Source organism: Caenorhabditis briggsae (assembly GCF_000004555.2).
Source record: "Caenorhabditis briggsae AF16 supercontig from assembly CB4, cb25.NA_217, whole genome shotgun sequence".
Lineage (NCBI taxonomy): Eukaryota > Metazoa > Nematoda > Chromadorea > Rhabditida > Rhabditidae > Caenorhabditis > Caenorhabditis briggsae.
The window spans coordinates 1-17,077 of record NW_025543467.1 but is presented as its reverse complement, the minus strand read 5'-3'; the positions used below and the strand labels follow the sequence as shown (position 1 = coordinate 17,077).

The 17,077-nt window shown below is 35.8% G+C and overlaps 4 protein-coding genes across 4 annotated transcripts; 3 read left to right on the top strand and 1 right to left on the bottom strand.

Annotated features, from left to right (window-relative positions):
- Window positions 1-2,826: 2,826 nt before the first annotated feature.
- On the top strand, window positions 2,827-3,432 carry CBG26750 (the record flags this gene model as incomplete). Its single annotated transcript, XM_045241076.1, has 3 exons — window positions 2,827-2,990; window positions 3,043-3,148; window positions 3,430-3,432. The coding sequence occupies 3 exons, from the start codon at window positions 2,827-2,829 to the stop codon at window positions 3,430-3,432; spliced, it is 273 nt and encodes a 90-aa protein (XP_045100746.1).
- Window positions 3,433-6,901: 3,469 nt separating this feature from the next.
- CBG24761 lies at window positions 6,902-8,463 on the top strand (the record flags this gene model as incomplete). The annotated part of the gene is made up of 4 exons (XM_045241075.1): window positions 6,902-7,093; window positions 7,612-8,074; window positions 8,122-8,303; window positions 8,350-8,463. 4 exons carry the CDS (start codon window positions 6,902-6,904, stop codon window positions 8,461-8,463), a joined length of 951 nt encoding a protein of 316 aa, XP_045091412.1.
- Window positions 8,464-11,744: 3,281 nt separating this feature from the next.
- On the top strand, window positions 11,745-12,519 carry CBG24759 (the record flags this gene model as incomplete). Its single annotated transcript, XM_045241074.1, has 3 exons — window positions 11,745-12,238; window positions 12,294-12,400; window positions 12,452-12,519. The coding sequence occupies 3 exons, from the start codon at window positions 11,745-11,747 to the stop codon at window positions 12,517-12,519; spliced, it is 669 nt and encodes a 222-aa protein (XP_045091411.1).
- A 1,305-nt stretch (window positions 12,520-13,824) lies between these two features.
- On the bottom strand, window positions 13,825-15,802 carry CBG24758 (the record flags this gene model as incomplete). The annotated part of the gene is made up of 4 exons (XM_002648424.2): window positions 13,825-14,022; window positions 14,069-14,520; window positions 15,123-15,376; window positions 15,693-15,802. The coding sequence occupies 4 exons, from the start codon at window positions 15,800-15,802 to the stop codon at window positions 13,825-13,827; spliced, it is 1,014 nt and encodes a 337-aa protein (XP_002648470.2).
- Window positions 15,803-17,077: the final 1,275 nt, after the last annotated feature.

The following is a 17,077-nucleotide window of genomic DNA, read 5'->3' as shown; positions in this document are numbered from 1 at the left end:
GGGTCAAAGAATAGTTTTACGCTTGTTACAGACATGATATCCGCTCATGGGACGTTAATGTATCGGTGTGTAATCAAAGTGTTCCAGTTAATACTTATTTTGAATAATCACTTTTTAGGAACGTTTCTTTTGTTTTGTTTTGTTTTTGTTTTTTCTATTTGTAATGTGCAACGTTCTCATTTTATATTTTCTGATCTCATCTGGGTACTTTTTGGAACTTTTTTGTTCAAATCATGTGATACACCATTTACGGGTTCTTAATTAATTAATTTCAAAAAATCCAAAAAAATAATAAAACTTTTTTTTCTCGAAAAAGTTCGAATTTTGTTTTGTTGCCAATGATAGGTTGATCTTTGAAATCTTCCGCAATTTCAGATTTTCAGTTTTACAAAATAGAAGTGTTATCTTATTTATTTGAGAATTTCGCAGAAACGACAAGAAATTGTCATTAGGGAGATCAAAATCAGAAATTATGAATTTAAAAGAAACAGAAGATAATAAAAAAGTGAAAGTGAAGAAGTTATATAGTGCTATAAAAAATTCATGAGGACATTCACCTCACACAAAAGGGGAAGTCTCATCCTGATCCCTGATTAGAGATAATATCTGGAAAAAATGTTATGTTTTTGTAGACTAATTTGCTTTTTGCAAATAATTGTAGACAAGCTAAAACGCCCTACACTCCAAAATCGGATGTACCCTTAGAACCATTGTACCCTTGAGACCGATTCGCAGATATGAAGTCATGTGAAAAATTCTTAGCCTGTTTCAAACACTATCACAATCTTTGTTTATCACAAAAAGCAGAAATAATGTAGACTTCTTCAACCGTTTTTTTCTATTCATACTCAACAATACTAAGAAATCCCAGTTTTTTAAAATGAAGATTTTCATTATGAAATAAACAAGTTTCATTATTGTTTTTGTCTGAGACGTTTTGTGACGTGAACATCTCCGATACTTCTTATCAACTGCTCAATAACAAGAATGTCTCGTTTTCAGAAACGATAATTTGTCAGAATGTAAAGGTTTCATGGCTGTTCATGAATGAACAAGGGTTCTAAAAATAGAGGGGTTTTGAAAATCAATGGAGTTGTGGTAACAAACAGGGGTTTCCCATTTTTTTTCAGATGTTTCAGTTCATTTATTCAATAATATTTTATCAGTTTTGGTTTGTTTGAACAAGTGAGGTTTCAGTTTTAACTATTCTTGGCAAAATTTGGAACTTTTTCTGACCATTTTCGCCAATCCTTGAAAATTCATAAATAAAATGACATAGAGACTTGTTCTACTATATTCAAATGCGAATTCCCAAGGAACAATTCATCAAAACGTATTCCAAAATACTATTTATGGATATCTAATCGACTAATGACGTAAATACCCGACGAACAATCAGTACAGACAGCAAAGGGGCAATCTTAATAACAAAAATTCCCTTGGGGACTGTAAGATACCGATAATGTTACCGGTAATGCTCCACCCATTGGGGCTCTATATACGCAATAGATGTCTTGTTTTGTATCAGTTTGAAGATGGATGAAATATCTGTAACTATTCTGGATGAAGTCGTCGATGACGAAGTGATGACCGGTCAAAATCTGTATATGCACTTTTTCCAAAAATGCTGAAAACTTTTGTCTGAAAGTTTCCAATTTCTTAACCACCTCACTTTTCTCCTTCATTTCGCCTCCCGGGAACTTCCGGAAACACTGTTGACATGTACACACTTACGCACTGTTGTTCCCAGCGGTGAGGTGGCCGGGTGGTTGTGGGCGCGTATTATAAGCTGAATGTCTGGGGTTCGATTCCCTCTTTTGAAATTATCTTTTGCTTTTTTTGATCAAATTTCTAGACATCTATTCAGGGCTCGAAACATGTTTTTGGCCAGAGTTTTTGAGTTTTTGCCGATTTTCAAACTTTGAAAAGCAGAAAATAGCAATTTTTTCAAAGTATTTTTTTTCGAAAATTTCCAAGTTTTTGGTGGTCAACTCCATGCTAGATTTTCGATGAAAATTTTTTCGCTCGAAATTTTTCAATTTTCGTATGGAATGTATTTTTGTGAGTTCTTATTAATTTCTAATGATCTTCTAGCCCCATTGTAACTATGTAATTTGAAATTATTCAGCTAGTTTCAGATTTTTCCAGGATTAGTAACAAAAAAATAGACAAAAAATATGCAAAAAATGACATAAACTGAAATTTTCAAAAAATTATGAAAAGTGTTCAAAGTTCGAAATTTTAATGGAAACGGTCACAAAACTAGAAAAAATTGGTAACTCTTAACTTAGTCCACATTTTTACCTATGGCCCCCCCTTTTGACTTGGGCCCCCCCCCCCTATTTTCATCGGCCCCCCCCCCCCTCCTTTCCGCTTGGGCTCCCCCTTTTTTCATGGGCCTCACCCCCTTTTCTCATGGCCCCCCCCCCTTGTCACAAAGAGCCAAAATTCCTAGCTCTATCCATTCATATTATCGAAAATGTCATTATTATCAAAAAACATGGTTTTCGAGTTGCAGAGCAGCAATTTTTGAGTTTAAGTTTAGATGATAATGCTTATTAAATACTACTCTATCATCATACAACTTTTTCAGAATCGAAAAATTCATGAAATTGGCTGTATACATACATCGAAATTAGTATACCTATTTCATGAAAATATATGGTTTTTCCAAAAAAAAACTTTTTTTTCTCCAATTTTCACTCCTTTTCATTTGATTTTCTGGGAGAAAACGATTTTCCAAGGAAAATGCTCATGAATAAGGTCTCTGATTTAATTTTTTTGACGGAAATTCCAAAAAGTGATTCAAACCTTAAACTTTCAGCTATGCAATTCATCGCCACCGTCGTCGTCGCCTCCTTCCTCGTCCTCTCCCAGTCACCTCTCCTGGTGGATTCCACCAGGTTTAAGGTCAACGTGACCATCACCTGCTGGCACAGGGGCCATGGTTTTACATGGTTACTATGTCGGAGGTCGATCACTTTTTGTATGTTAGAAGTTACCATACTTTTACCTATTATTTAATTATTTATCTGATTGCAGTGGCAATAAGGACGACCAGATCGATACAGAGGGCGTCAAGGTGACGACGCAGGAGACCGTGTCGTTCTTCCTGGAAGGAGTTCAAGAAGATGACGAATTGTATAGTGTAAGTCTTATTTTCATTTTAGAAAAAAATAACAAGGGAACTTCAGCATCTTGTGAACCCAGATTTTTATTAACATTTCACAATAGGGTAAGAATAGCCTATCTAGACATTTCTGAAAATTTTAGAATCGGTTCGCAGTCAGACGAGTCCCCAGTGGGCCAGTCTCGGCCGAGCTATAACAGTTTCAGTACCAGAAATTGCCTTTTCAGTGCAAAACAGCAATTTTCAAAAAGAATTTTTAAACCTGTTTGCTTAAAATGAATATTCATACTACTCTCCAGTAATTATAGATACTTTTTAAAAATTTTCAGAGAAGAAAATTCGGATCTTTATGATTTAACGGGGGTTTAAACAATTAACGGGGGTTTCAAATATTAACGGGGGTTTAAATTTTTGACGGTGGTTTAAAAAATTCACGGGGGTTTAAATATTAAACGGGGGTTTTCAGAAGGTGTCAGAGTCATGGTTGGAAAAGTTCCCAAAATGTTCCAAAGTGCTACAGTTTTTTGTTTTTTGCTCATTTTAGTTGATCTATTCTTTTCTGAAATCAATTTTTTGTTTTTCTAATTTTAATTTCTAAAGTTTTATGGCACTGTTCTAGAATTGCGGAACGAATGAAAATCACATAAAAAATGGGTAGAAAAATTTTGACACTAGGAAACCTTTGTAGATTATAGGGTTATGCTGAAACGCCATATTTCCTTCATCTAATTCATCGAAAATTGGCTGCAAGTTACATAACTCTGCTAGTTCTAACCTCAAATCCAAAATATAAATGTACCGCTTTCCCGGATCACTTGACTCGCCAACACCATTCAACCTCTCTAAGAGCAACTATTTGATCGCCCTTCCTTTTCTAAGCCTCCTGTACCTGCTTCCAGGGTAAGATGATAGACTTGGATAAAGTTTTTTTTCGTTCCGTAATTATAGAACAGTGCCATGAAACTTTAGAAATGAAAAAAGAAAAAAAACAAGAAAATAATTTCAGAAAAGAATAAATCAGCTTAAATAAGCAAAAAACAAGAAACTGTAGCACTTTGGAACATTTTGGGGACTTCCCCAAACATCGTCCTGACACTTTTTGAAAACCCCCGTCTTTAAACCCCCGTTAATTCTCAAAACCCCTTCAAATTTTCAAAACCCCCGTTAATTTTTCAATTTTTTTTAAACCCCCGTCAAAAATTTAAACCACCGTTAATTGTTTAAACCCCCGTCAAATCATAAAGAGCCGAAAATTCTACATTTTGTCTATACTTTTTTTTGAATGATAAAAACTTGGAACGTGCAGGATCCCATAACGTATCGAAATTAGGATAATAATTAACTGAACTCAGTACACAAATTTTGACCTGACAAGGGAACTTCAACACCTCAGAGACCCAGATTTTGATAAAAATTTCAGGATATGTCAGGAATAGCCTACCTAGACAAAACTGAATTTTTCACAATCCGCCGCCAGTTTCAGCCAAGTTATATCAGTTTACCAAAAATCGCCTTATCAGTTCAAAACAGCGATTTTCGAAGACAATTTTCTCAAGTCCTAGGACGTTTCAGAGCATGAAATTTGTTGTGTTATACTCAAATTTTTATGATTTTTGATATTTCAATTTTTTTTCTCAAGAAAATAATTTTCTCCATTTTCGAAGAAATCTGGAAAATCGTGAAAATATTCAAAATTAAAAATCTTTTTGTTCTTGAGAAAACGTTTGAAATATCAAAATTCAATAAAATTTGAGTGTAACACAATACATTTCATGCTCTGTAACGTCGTAGGAAAAAATCGTCTTTGAAAATCATTGTTTTGCACTGAAAGGCGATTTTTGGCACTGAAACTAATATAACTCGGCTGAAACTGGCGGGCGGATTCTAAAAATTTAGATTTGTCTAGATAGGCTATCCCTAAAATACCCTGAAGGTTTAATCAAAATCTGGGCCTGTGAGGTGTTGAGGTCCCCTTGTGAAATGTCTCGGTCGGAATTGGGAAGCGTGTTCTAACTTTTTTAGATGTGTCTAGATGAGCTGTTCTTAACCTGACGAGTTCATGAATATCTGGGTTTCAACGTTATCTCTAGTCTCTCGAGAAACTTAGGTTTGATTTTTCAGTCGGAGTATGAGGTGGCTCTGAGGGTGGTAAGCGACTGCTGCCCTGGCCGCCTCAGGCGGTCTCCAAGAACCCCTACAAGGTGGATATGAATGTCGAGTAAGTTTGCTCAAAATGGGTCAAAGAATAGTTTTACGCTTGTTACAGACATGATATCCGCTCATGGGACGTTAATGTATCGGTGTGTAATCAAAGTGTTCCAGTTAATACTTATTTTGAATAATCACTTTTTAGGAACGTTTCTTTTGTTTTGTTTTGTTTTTGTTTTTTCTATTTGTAATGTGCAACGTTCTCATTTTATATTTTCTGATCTCATCTGGGTACTTTTTGGAACTTTTTTGTTCAAATCATGTGATACACCATTTACGGGTTCTTAATTAATTAATTTCAAAAAATCCAAAAAAATAATAAAACTTTTTTTTCTCGAAAAAGTTCGAATTTTGTTTTGTTGCCAATGATAGGTTGATCTTTGAAATCTTCCGCAATTTCAGATTTTCAGTTTTACAAAATAGAAGTGTTATCTTATTTATTTGAGAATTTCGCAGAAACGACAAGAAATTGTCATTAGGGAGATCAAAATCAGAAATTATGAATTTAAAAGAAACAGAAGATAATAAAAAAGTGAAAGTGAAGAAGTTATATAGTGCTATAAAAAATTCATGAGGACATTCACCTCACACAAAAGGGGAAGTCTCATCCTGATCCCTGATTAGAGATAATATCTGGAAAAAATGTTATGTTTTTGTAGACTAATTTGCTTTTTGCAAATAATTGTAGACAAGCTAAAACGCCCTACACTCCAAAATCGGATGTACCCTTAGAACCATTGTACCCTTGAGACCGATTCGCAGATATGAAGTCATGTGAAAAATTCTTAGCCTGTTTCAAACACTATCACAATCTTTGTTTATCACAAAAAGCAGAAATAATGTAGACTTCTTCAACCGTTTTTTTCTATTCATACTCAACAATACTAAGAAATCCCAGTTTTTTAAAATGAAGATTTTCATTATGAAATAAACAAGTTTCATTATTGTTTTTGTCTGAGACGTTTTGTGACGTGAACATCTCCGATACTTCTTATCAACTGCTCAATAACAAGAATGTCTCGTTTTTCAGAAACGATAATTTGTCAGAATGTAAAGGTTTCATGGCTGTTCATGAATGAACAAGGGTTCTAAAAATAGAGGGGTTTTGAAAATCAATGGAGTTGTGGTAACAAACAGGGGTTTCCCATTTTTTTTCAGATGTTTCAGTTCATTTATTCAATAATATTTTATCAGTTTTGGTTTGTTTGAACAAGTGAGGTTTCAGTTTTAACTATTCTTGGCAAAATTTGGAACTTTTTCTGACCATTTTCGCCAATCCTTGAAAATTCATAAATAAAATGACATAGAGACTTGTTCTACTATATTCAAATGCGAATTCCCAAGGAACAATTCATCAAAACGTATTCCAAAATACTATTTATGGATATCTAATCGACTAATGACGTAAATACCCGACGAACAATCAGTACAGACAGCAAAGGGGCAATCTTAATAACAAAAATTCCCTTGGGGACTGTAAGATACCGATAATGTTACCGGTAATGCTCCACCCATTGGGGCTCTATATACGCAATAGATGTCTTGTTTTGTATCAGTTTGAAGATGGATGAAATATCTGTAACTATTCTGGATGAAGTCGTCGATGACGAAGTGATGAAATGGGCTACGATAACTCAAATGTCATACGGAAGTGTTTCTATTGTTTTCATGATCCTATTTTTTCTGATCATCGGTGTCAAGAAACATTTCTTTCAAAGTTCCTTTTATTTTTTGGTCAGATTCGATATGTTCACGGTAGGTTGAGTGATCTCAGCACCTTGTAAACCCAGATTTTTATGGGAATTTCAGCATAAGTTGAAATTAGCTAGACACTTTTGAGAATTTTTTTTTCATTCCGCTCGCCAGTTCCGTTGTATCAGTTACAGTACCAAAAATCGCTTTTTCAGTGGAAAATAACGATTTTCAAAGACGATTTTCTCAGATTCTATTTTGCCACACTAAAGAATTTTTTTCAAATTTCGAGTGAATCCATTCGGGGAAAACTCGAAAAAGTAAAAAAAAGAAACAGTCTGAAATATGGGATCTCATTTAGTTCTAAGCATATCACATTAAATGTCATGTTTCAAAACGTTCTAAAAATTGAGGAAATCGTCTTTGAAAATTGTGGATTTGCGCTGAAAACACGATTTCCAGTACTGAAACTAATATAACTTGGCTGAAACCGGCGAACGGGATTCAACATTTTAGAAGGTGAAATTTTCGTCAAAATCTGTGTTTACAATGTGCTGAGTTTCTCTTGTAATTTTTTTCAGAATTTCCTGGTTTATTGTAATACGTGGGTTGCGATTCGTTTCGATTACAACCCATGGACTATATTTATTCCGAAGGCCATTGAAACCATTTTCCCAGGGTTGCTGACCTACTTAAAATACATGCCCTACTTTTGGTTTCATCTCCATTTCTATACATCTGCTCTTCTTACCGCTCACAGATTGTCTTCAGTTGCTTTTCCATATAACTATGAAAAGTTCTGGAAGTCCTTGTGGTCAAAATCAGCCATTATGTCACTGACAGTGATTTTCAGCCATGTGCCTAACTATTGGTGGGATGGGCATCTATACGAAGTGTTCTTTGAAAATGGTCAACTTGTTTGTATAACCTATTTGAAACACCTACAGGACTCTTATGATCTGGTTGGAGTTTGTTCTGTCATTTACTTCGGCTTTAATTTAACTCTATTTTACAAAGCAACTCGTAAAACATCAAGTTTTATAAGTGAGTTTGGTAAAGTACTTCAGCTACCTTGAATTCTGTATCTTCAGTTGAGTCAAACCAAAAAAAAGAAATAACTCGCAAAATGAACAAAATCGCATTGACGTACGCAACTGTTTACTTTCTCGAAGTCACCTGGAGTGTTTTCAATTTTGCAAACAATTATTTGCAATTTTTGCCACTCTCTCTACAAAGATGGAACAATTTGGCTTTGACTTTCGCTTCTGATGTTGTAAGTGGTTAGATTTTATTTAAAGTCAGTTCCTTTTTTTTTGCAGTTCACTTTATCTCTTCCTTACATACTTGCAATCTATGACAAGAATATCCGGAGAGCATTGTGCGGCGAGGCGAAACCGTCTACAAATACGACGGGGCTTTTTGTTACTTCTTGAGTATTTTTGGGATGTAATATTGCTCACATCAAAATTGTGACATTTTTTTTGTATATTTTCTCTGAATAAACCTGCAATTTTTTGTTTCAGAATTCTCATCCCTTTTTCTTTTTTTCCAGTCGCACACAAACGCGTAGACAAAAAGGTGTAAGCCAGGCCTGTGCGGCAACAAAATTTTTTCGGCAATTCGGTAACTCGGCAATTTGCCGAATACTTTTCGGCAACGTTCGGCAACTTTCGGCAATTTTTGGCAACAAAAGTTTTGCGTCTTTTTTTAGTAAAATCGATACGTAACTCACATGAAAATGCTTCTAATAGGCTCAGAACTACAGAAAATGTGTTTCATGAGTTCCTTAAAAAAAAAATTACAAAAATCGGCAACTCAAGACCTCATTTTTTATGCAAACTATTTCTCTTTAGCAATAGAGGGTATTCCAATGGTTGAAAATATTTGTCCCGATTGTGAGTTTTGAAAATAGTGCGCTCAACTTGTTAGGCAACTCACGACACACGTTCCCTAGAGATTTGAGACAGATTGGATAATTTTTTTGATGAGTTGTGACTCATGATATCTATTTTTCTCCTATGCTCACAAATTTAAAGCCCATTCTTAGATCCGATGCAAGTATTTTTGATGATTATTGTGACACATTTCCTCTAAAATTCACTCTGAGGGATGATGGTGTTCAAAATTTGATTTTTCGAACTCCGAAATCATTTTTTTGACTATAGAAATTGTGAATATCTCTAAATTTAAAAAAAATTTCAGTTGCCGAAATCGGCAACGAAAATTCGGCAATTTCGGCAATTTCGGCAATCGGCAATTTGTTGCCGCACAGGCCTGGTGTGAGCAGAAGGATCGAAAAGGGGGATTTGAACTTTTGGTAAAACTCTTCATATAAGAAGAAATGCCTAGGGCATTGAGCTCTTTTATCTTTCGTTTTTTTCAAATTAACTTTGCTGATAATCATATGGGTTTGATTCCAGCCTCTCCTTTTTCGAAGCTTTTTAGAGTGACAATACTTGCGAATATGTACTTTTTGCTCAATGAAAATTATATTAAATTATAGAAACATCTGCATCATGACACAAAAAAGAAATCGCATTCAAGAAATTGAAATCATTGGATTCCCTGGAATTCCTGAGAGAAAAATTCATTAGCGAAATCCAAGATTTTACGGTAATTCTTGGACACGGCAAAAGCTTTTTAACAAGAGCCTAGCTTTTGTTTTCTCTGATGTGAGTTTTTTAAACTGCATTTTTTGTGACGCACCGTTTTTTTTAAAGATAAAGTAAATGAGAAAGATCCGCGTTTCTACGGTAATCTGAAAGAATGCGGATTGTCTGTTCGGGTGTCTGTGTCGATTGAAAGCTTTTTCGGGAATGAACAAAAAGTGGCAAAAGGGATTTATAAAAAAAGACTGGTTGACAGCGGATTCTACCACATAAACCAAGACTTTTATTAAACACCAAACACCCTTTTTCGAACCAATTGCCACTTTCCGCTGAAGGCCTCACTGAATTCATAAAAGAAAAAACAATTTTTCAGAATACCGTAAAAACTCTATTAGATAGCTACCCCTAATTGAATGCCAACCTCTAATATAGTGCCATCCTGGAGTACCTCCGAACAATGGAGTGCCAGCCCCTAATATAATGCCACTGCGGATTTGATGTCACTGTGGTAAAAGTTGAAGAATAACACAAAAATCATTTTCTGGTTTTCTAGCTTTTTCGAAGCTCAAAATAGGTAATGTATTTGTCAAAAATGTTTCAGGATAATACCAGACTCCGAAAGATTTTTAAAAAAAGAAGAAGTAGAAAAATCAAGAAAACCTCGAAATTCATTTTATGAGAAAGTTTAAAATCTTTTGTGATGAGTTTCAGTAGAAATTGGCTTCCGAACAATAACGTACCAGCCTCTAATTGAGTGCCACCCCCTAATACAATGCCACCCTAGGCCACCTCCGAACAATTGAGTGTCATGGTTATCTAATACCAATATTATACGATTCGATGTTGGTTCTGTTAGATAATATCAGAAAGTATAATTTTTGACAATAAATCCGATTAAAAATGGGAGAGTTATTTAAAAAAAACCAAGAAAAAAACCAATTCGTCAGAAAAGAATCATTCACAAAAAATCTTGTAAAATCTGAAGCTCACTGATCGACTCCATTTTTCAGAACTTTGCTCATCTTCTAATTTTTCTTAAAGTTTTCATTCAGTAATGCAAAATTTCTAGCTCTGTCTTTACTTTATTCTATTAAACCAGCACAATGACAGCTGTTTCCCGTAGGGTTGAGTCCACATATCTCAAATCATGGATTAGCCTTCACCTTCAATAATCCACTTTTGCTACTATTAATGACCCCTAATTGACTATTAATGACCCCTAATTGACTATTAATGACCCCTAATTGACTATTAATGACCCCTAATTGAATTACAGTTTGATCTCGAACAAGTGCCCGCTGAAGGATACTATCATAACACTATGGACAGGTGCCATGACAACCTATCACCCTTGAGTGACTTGTTCAAGGTCAAATTAGAAAAATTTTTCTGTGCAACACTACATTTTCGGTTTTGACAGAGAATGCGTCTGATTTTTTTTAATGCATTACTCCTTCGTTTCTGTTTCTAAACGAACGTCAACCATCTCTCAACAACAACTCACACTCCTTCTTGCATTTTGAGGGCATATTCTTATTTTCTGGGTCTTTGCTTCTTCGTTTCCCTTCTCGAGGCACCTGCTCTTCCATTTCATAGAAAACGGTCTATGTCTCTTCATCTCCCTTTTCTGAGTCTCGTCTATTCCAATTCCCATCCATTTCCCAAAGAAACGGTCTCTTTTTTTCATTTGCATTTTTTCTGAGTCTCTGCTATTTCCGTTCCCTTTTCTGGGTCTCTGCTATTCCATTTGCTATCCATTTTCTAAATAACGATTCCCTGTTTGTCTATTCCCTCTCGTCTTCTCTTCCTCTGCGTTCTCCATGGGTGACACAGGTGTCATTCTCTCCACCCCTTTCCGCGCTCCATATCGCTCCTCCCACTTTTGAGGAGTATAAAAGACGCGCCCTATGCCTGTTTCTTCAGTATTTTACTGACTGGGTGTGTACCGGTCATCTCCAATGATTTTTCTCAAAATCCTAACTATTCTCTGTTGAATGTTTTGATTCCAAAGGTAAGAAACTATTCCAGGATTTAAAAAAACTATTCCAGGATTTAAAAAGCTCTTAATAAGTCTAAACTTTTTTCAGTGTTCCTTAAACCAGCCGATGTCATCAGGATTCAACCAGCCGACGTCTTCAGGATTCAACCAGCCGACGTCATCAGGATTCAACCAGCCAACGTCTTCAGGATTCAACCAGCCGACGTCATCAGGATTCAACCAGCCGACGTCATCAGGATTCAACCAGCCAACGTCATCAGGATTCAACCAGCCGACGTCATCAGGATTCAACCAGCCGATGTCATCAGGATTCAACCAGCCAACGTCTTCAGGATTCAACCAGCCATCATCTGCAGCCGTTCCAGCTCCGATGACTCCTGCAGCTACCAAGATCCGGCCGATGAAGATCAAGAAGGAGCTTTCCGATGACTTCTATAACGACACCGTCTTCGATGGAACCGAAGTCAAGGTCCAGCGTATTGTGCGCCAGCCGAAAGGAAGAGTTTCCTCCAATTTGCAGATGCAGGAACTTCCGAAGACCGAGAACGAAGCTTTTCAACGATGGGAGCAGGAACAAGGAGAGCTTACCAGTAAGGTTCAGTGAGTTTTCAAGTTCCCTGAAATTAAAATATGTTTCGAAAATTCAGAGATCCAGAAATTTTTGTTTGACCCGAGCAAAGTCAGAGTGGATGACAAGAAATGGGATCCGCAGATGGTCAAGAAGGCCACGACCCCAGGATGTTCTATTTGAACCAATCCATGGTGAGTTCTATTTCATTTTTCTAAAAGAATTTTCTCATTTTCAATATTCAGAAGAGGCAGGAGGATGGGATGATGTAAAAGCATCACATGATCGGAAGGTCAGATTGGACAAATGGTGAACCACGTTGAGACATGAGCAACACCTATAGTATGCTGCTGGATTGATATTTTTCAAGGAGGATTATGAGTTTTGGGCCAGTCCCGTGTTTAGAATAAAGAAACCCAGAATTCTTGATTTCCCCATTTTTATATTCCCAAATTCTGTTTTTCTTACCTTTTCCAACATTTCATGTGTCCCAAATCCTCTTATCCCAAGATTCGTCAACTTTATTATCAACTATTAATCTGAAAATATTGGTTTTAATAAATAATTTTACTTAATTTGCGCTTTCTTTATACATTTTCAGAGCAAAAAATACACCAGTATAAATTCTACAATTTTTAAAACAAGTAGCGTTGTTCTGGTTTGAAAAATATGTGAGATCGCACGTCCATTGGAGCGCAATTGCATCGATTTTACCAACCCGAACACGCGACGCGTTGTGAGCGCGTCCACACACACACATAATATGTATCAGTTGCCTGTCAAAAAGTGTGTAGTTATGAGGAAAGAACACATGAAGAGTGTGGCACAGTTCTTTTTGTCTGTGGATGCGAAAAATGGGACCGAGATGAGAAGACAGGGGAGAAGAGTATGGGGAATAGAGTAACGTGTCGACACAAAAATCGATACGATTCGAGTCGACCAGTCGGACTATTGAAGTCGATAAAAATCGTGTCGACTGACACCAGAAACGACACAGTATCGACACAGAGTCGACGCGACACGCGAGTCGACACGACACGAGTCGACACAAGTCGACTCTGTGCCGACTTGCGTCGATACGATTTTTCAGATATTTTTCACTTGTGTCGATACGACACTGTGTCGACACGTTACTCTAATGGGGAAGAAAGAGCGCACATGGATGCCTATTTTTTGCTGCTAAAAATTTGGCTCTTTTCAACAAGAACGGTCCCAAAACCGAACAGCCTGTCCCAAAATCGGGCCACCGGCGAATTTAAAGTTTCGAAGACCGTAACTTGCGGAATCCAGAAATTTCTAAAATTCAACTTTTTGTTTTTCTGAGTTATTTTAAGATATATCTACAATTCTAAATTCACATTAAACCATAAAGAGACGAACATGTATTAAATCAATTATCTGGACAGAGATTTCTCTCTTTTTTCAATTTTTTCATGAGTTATTGTTTTTAGGTTGGCCTTTTTTTATTTCTACTTGTTTTCAATTGTATTTGTATTTGTATTTTGAATAAAAAGACAATTCGAATTTATAAATCTTTATTGAATCAAGTTGGATGAGTAAGAATGGCACAAGAAAAGAAGCGAGTAGTTGGGTCCTTTGTAGTCGCCAAACAATCGAGTTAGATGAGTACTGGTTGTCCATCCTCCTCCGTCAAAATCAGAGCACTACAAGCATTCATCTCAGGCAAACACTCTTGGATTCGTTGTTTGAGGAGATCATGATTCACCAGGATGATGTCATTGAGTTCTCCAACCATTTCAAAAAATGGAGTCATGAACTTCATCATCAGTGGCAGAATGTCGCGCGGGGTCCGAATCTAAAAATGTTAATATTTGTTACTAGGCTTCTTTTTTTCTACTCACCAACTCCCGCTTCCAGTTCATCAGAATTTCCTCAGGCGCTTTGAGTTTTTGGCGGAAATCAAAACCGCTGGCATATAAGATGGCGTAGCTGGCTTGGATAACATCGTCTTTGGGCGCCGGGTCGCATCCCAAAGAAACATCATAAGATGAGTATTTCATTTTCGAGAAGTTAAAATCTCTGGGATCGTCTCTGAGATTTCCATCTGCGTCAGCATAAACGTGGCTCAATCCAAAATCCAGGATCTTTACAGACACTTGATTTCCCGGAGTCTTGGGTTGCGTTAGGGCGAAATTGGATAACTTCACATCCCTATGAACCAATCGCAATTCGTGTAATGCCTGGAGGCATTTCATCATTTGATAAGCAATTCTAATCAAAGTAGGACGTTTGTATGACTTCCATGGTGTCGTTTCACGAATCAATTCAAGGTCGTAAGTAAGGAGTTCCATTCCTGAAAATATTTAAATTATTGTATTTTCAATTACAGGAAGTAGTTTTTTCCAGAGACCGTATTCATGAACATTTATCTATGGAAATAATTTAATCTCAACCAATCAGCCGAATTATTCAAAAAAAAAAGTAAATAGACGCATGAATCTACTGAAAATCTTTCACATTTTTCAAATGATTTTCCAGTTTCTGATATAGAAAAATGACTTTGAACAAGATTTTCTCATTTCTTTTAAACTAAAAAATTCTTATTTTTAGACACAGTTCTTTAAAATCTAGTTCAATTCATTCATGTAATTTGTATCAAAAATCAAAAGTTTTAGTGAGACATCAACGAAATTTTAGTTCAAAGTTAGATAATAACGTTCTTTGATACTATTCTATCGATGCATAATTTTTTGGAATACTAGCTTTTCAAAAATTGAGTGTCAATATCAAAATAAAATAGCACAACTACTTCATGACAAGCGGCGTATTTTCCAAAAAAATAACATTTCTTCAATTTTCACGTTTTTCAGTTAAGTTTCTTGAAGTTAATGATTTACATAGGTATTATGAAAAATCAGCCTACTTGTTTTTATTTTATGTATGAAAAAAACTCACCGATTATGTGATAGGGACCATATTTGCCAGTGAAATGGAATCTCGGGGAAATGTTACTGTAGTATAACAGTTGTAGAGCCGATGCTTCGATGAGCAGGTCTTCTTCCTGCATTGACACCTTCATGGCAATGGTATCCAAGCCGCTAATCGCTTGATAGACAGCGCCATAAGATCCATGGCCAATCAATCGAGAGAGCTGGTATCCTCTAATGTGGCTTCCAGTAAGATTCAGTAGATTATCGTAGCCAGACATACTGAAAAAATTTCAGTTTTTCTTTCTGCAGTTAAAATTTGTAGCTTTTGCTGATTTTTTCTGACTCTTTCTGTTTTTCTCTCAAAATTTAGTGACCTGATTATTTTTTGGCGTGACCTAAATTCCAAAATATGCTCAACACTTTTTTATAACTATTTATATGACGTTTTCTGACTTTTTTTCTGATTTTTTTGGATTTTTTGGATGACCTAATTAATTTTTGGCGTGATCTACATTCCAAAATATACTTAACATTTTTGCCCAACTATCACTTATACACACCAACTACTTGTCATTGAAAAAAATATCAAATTTACCTTCGAAACAGACGCTGGGAGGGAGCGAGAGAGCGAAAAAAGTCACCAATCAGGAGGGTGAAAAAGAGCAAGAATGATTTTTCTGAAGGATTTCCCCCTTCATCGACCATGAAACGTGGAAGGTCACGCTAAATTGTTTTGAGGGCACCAGGATTTTATTATTTTTGAAGGGTGAGTGACTGGGGGTGGATGGTTATGATGGGTGGGGATGAAGATTGGAACATGAAATTAGGTCAGCTGCGTAACTAGGTCAAATGATACCTCTATCTAGGTCAAAATTGGAATTTAGTCGGTTTTGATGGTAGAGGTACCATATTGGATGGTTGGAAAGAGCAATTAGTGTAAAATTGAAATCAGGTCATCAAGTGACATTAACTAGGTCAGATTTGTATTTTTGTTGATTTTATAGGTAGAAGCCCCAAACTAGGTGTATGGGATTCTTGAGAAACGGGAATTAATAAATAGGTCAAATTTTTTTAAAAGTAGGTCACAGAAGTTTTTTCTCTGTAGAGATGAAAGTAACATATTTTGTGACCGGAATCCTTAAAGGATGGACATTTTATATTGGCTGAAGTTTTTTAGAAAAGCAGGTCACAGATGGTTTCTAGTTCTACGTTAAGATGGATATATAACATGGGGGTAGACCAGTTTCTTGCAGTATGAGAATTTTTGATTTTATCAATTTTTAAAAATGTATTTCTCTGATCCTTGAAGAAAAACCTAGATTGTGGTGAAGTATATAAATGATTTAACAGTGTTCCACCTCGAGAAAGCCGGAATGAAAAAAAAATTCGTAGCCAAATAAAAAAATGTTCCAATTGACGTTGAGTTAATCAAATGTAATAACAGCCCATTTGGAACAGTTTGATTTTTTTTTCTTATGTATGGATTGCTCAAAAATATTTGACTACACTGCGGGACATAATTATGGGTCCAATCGTTTCGTTATTTTTCCATAATCTTGAGAGACCTGATGAACGTTCCTGGTACTAGTGTTTTTGAGATTCATTTTTTGTGTTACTGTATATATCCTTTCCTGTCTGTCATTTTTGATTCAAGGAAAAATTTAAAAAGTTAAAAAATGAGTTCTACGCAAAAAACTAATCCAAATTTACGAAACTTTTTTTAAAAAGTATCAGAAAATTTGTTGGGAAAAAAGGTTTTTTGGTATTTTTTGACCAATTGTCCTATTGTTCAAATTTTCGAGTCTAAATTTCGGAGAAAGCTTCCATCACATTCTAAATTGATATAAAACTATTTCAAACGTTGGTTTAAACCAATTCCTAACAATTTTAATGTAGGTTCCTCCATTTACGTCATACCAAAAACAGCGTTTCTCCTTGTAAGTCGGCACTTATGTCCGTGATTTTGACAAACTTTATCTC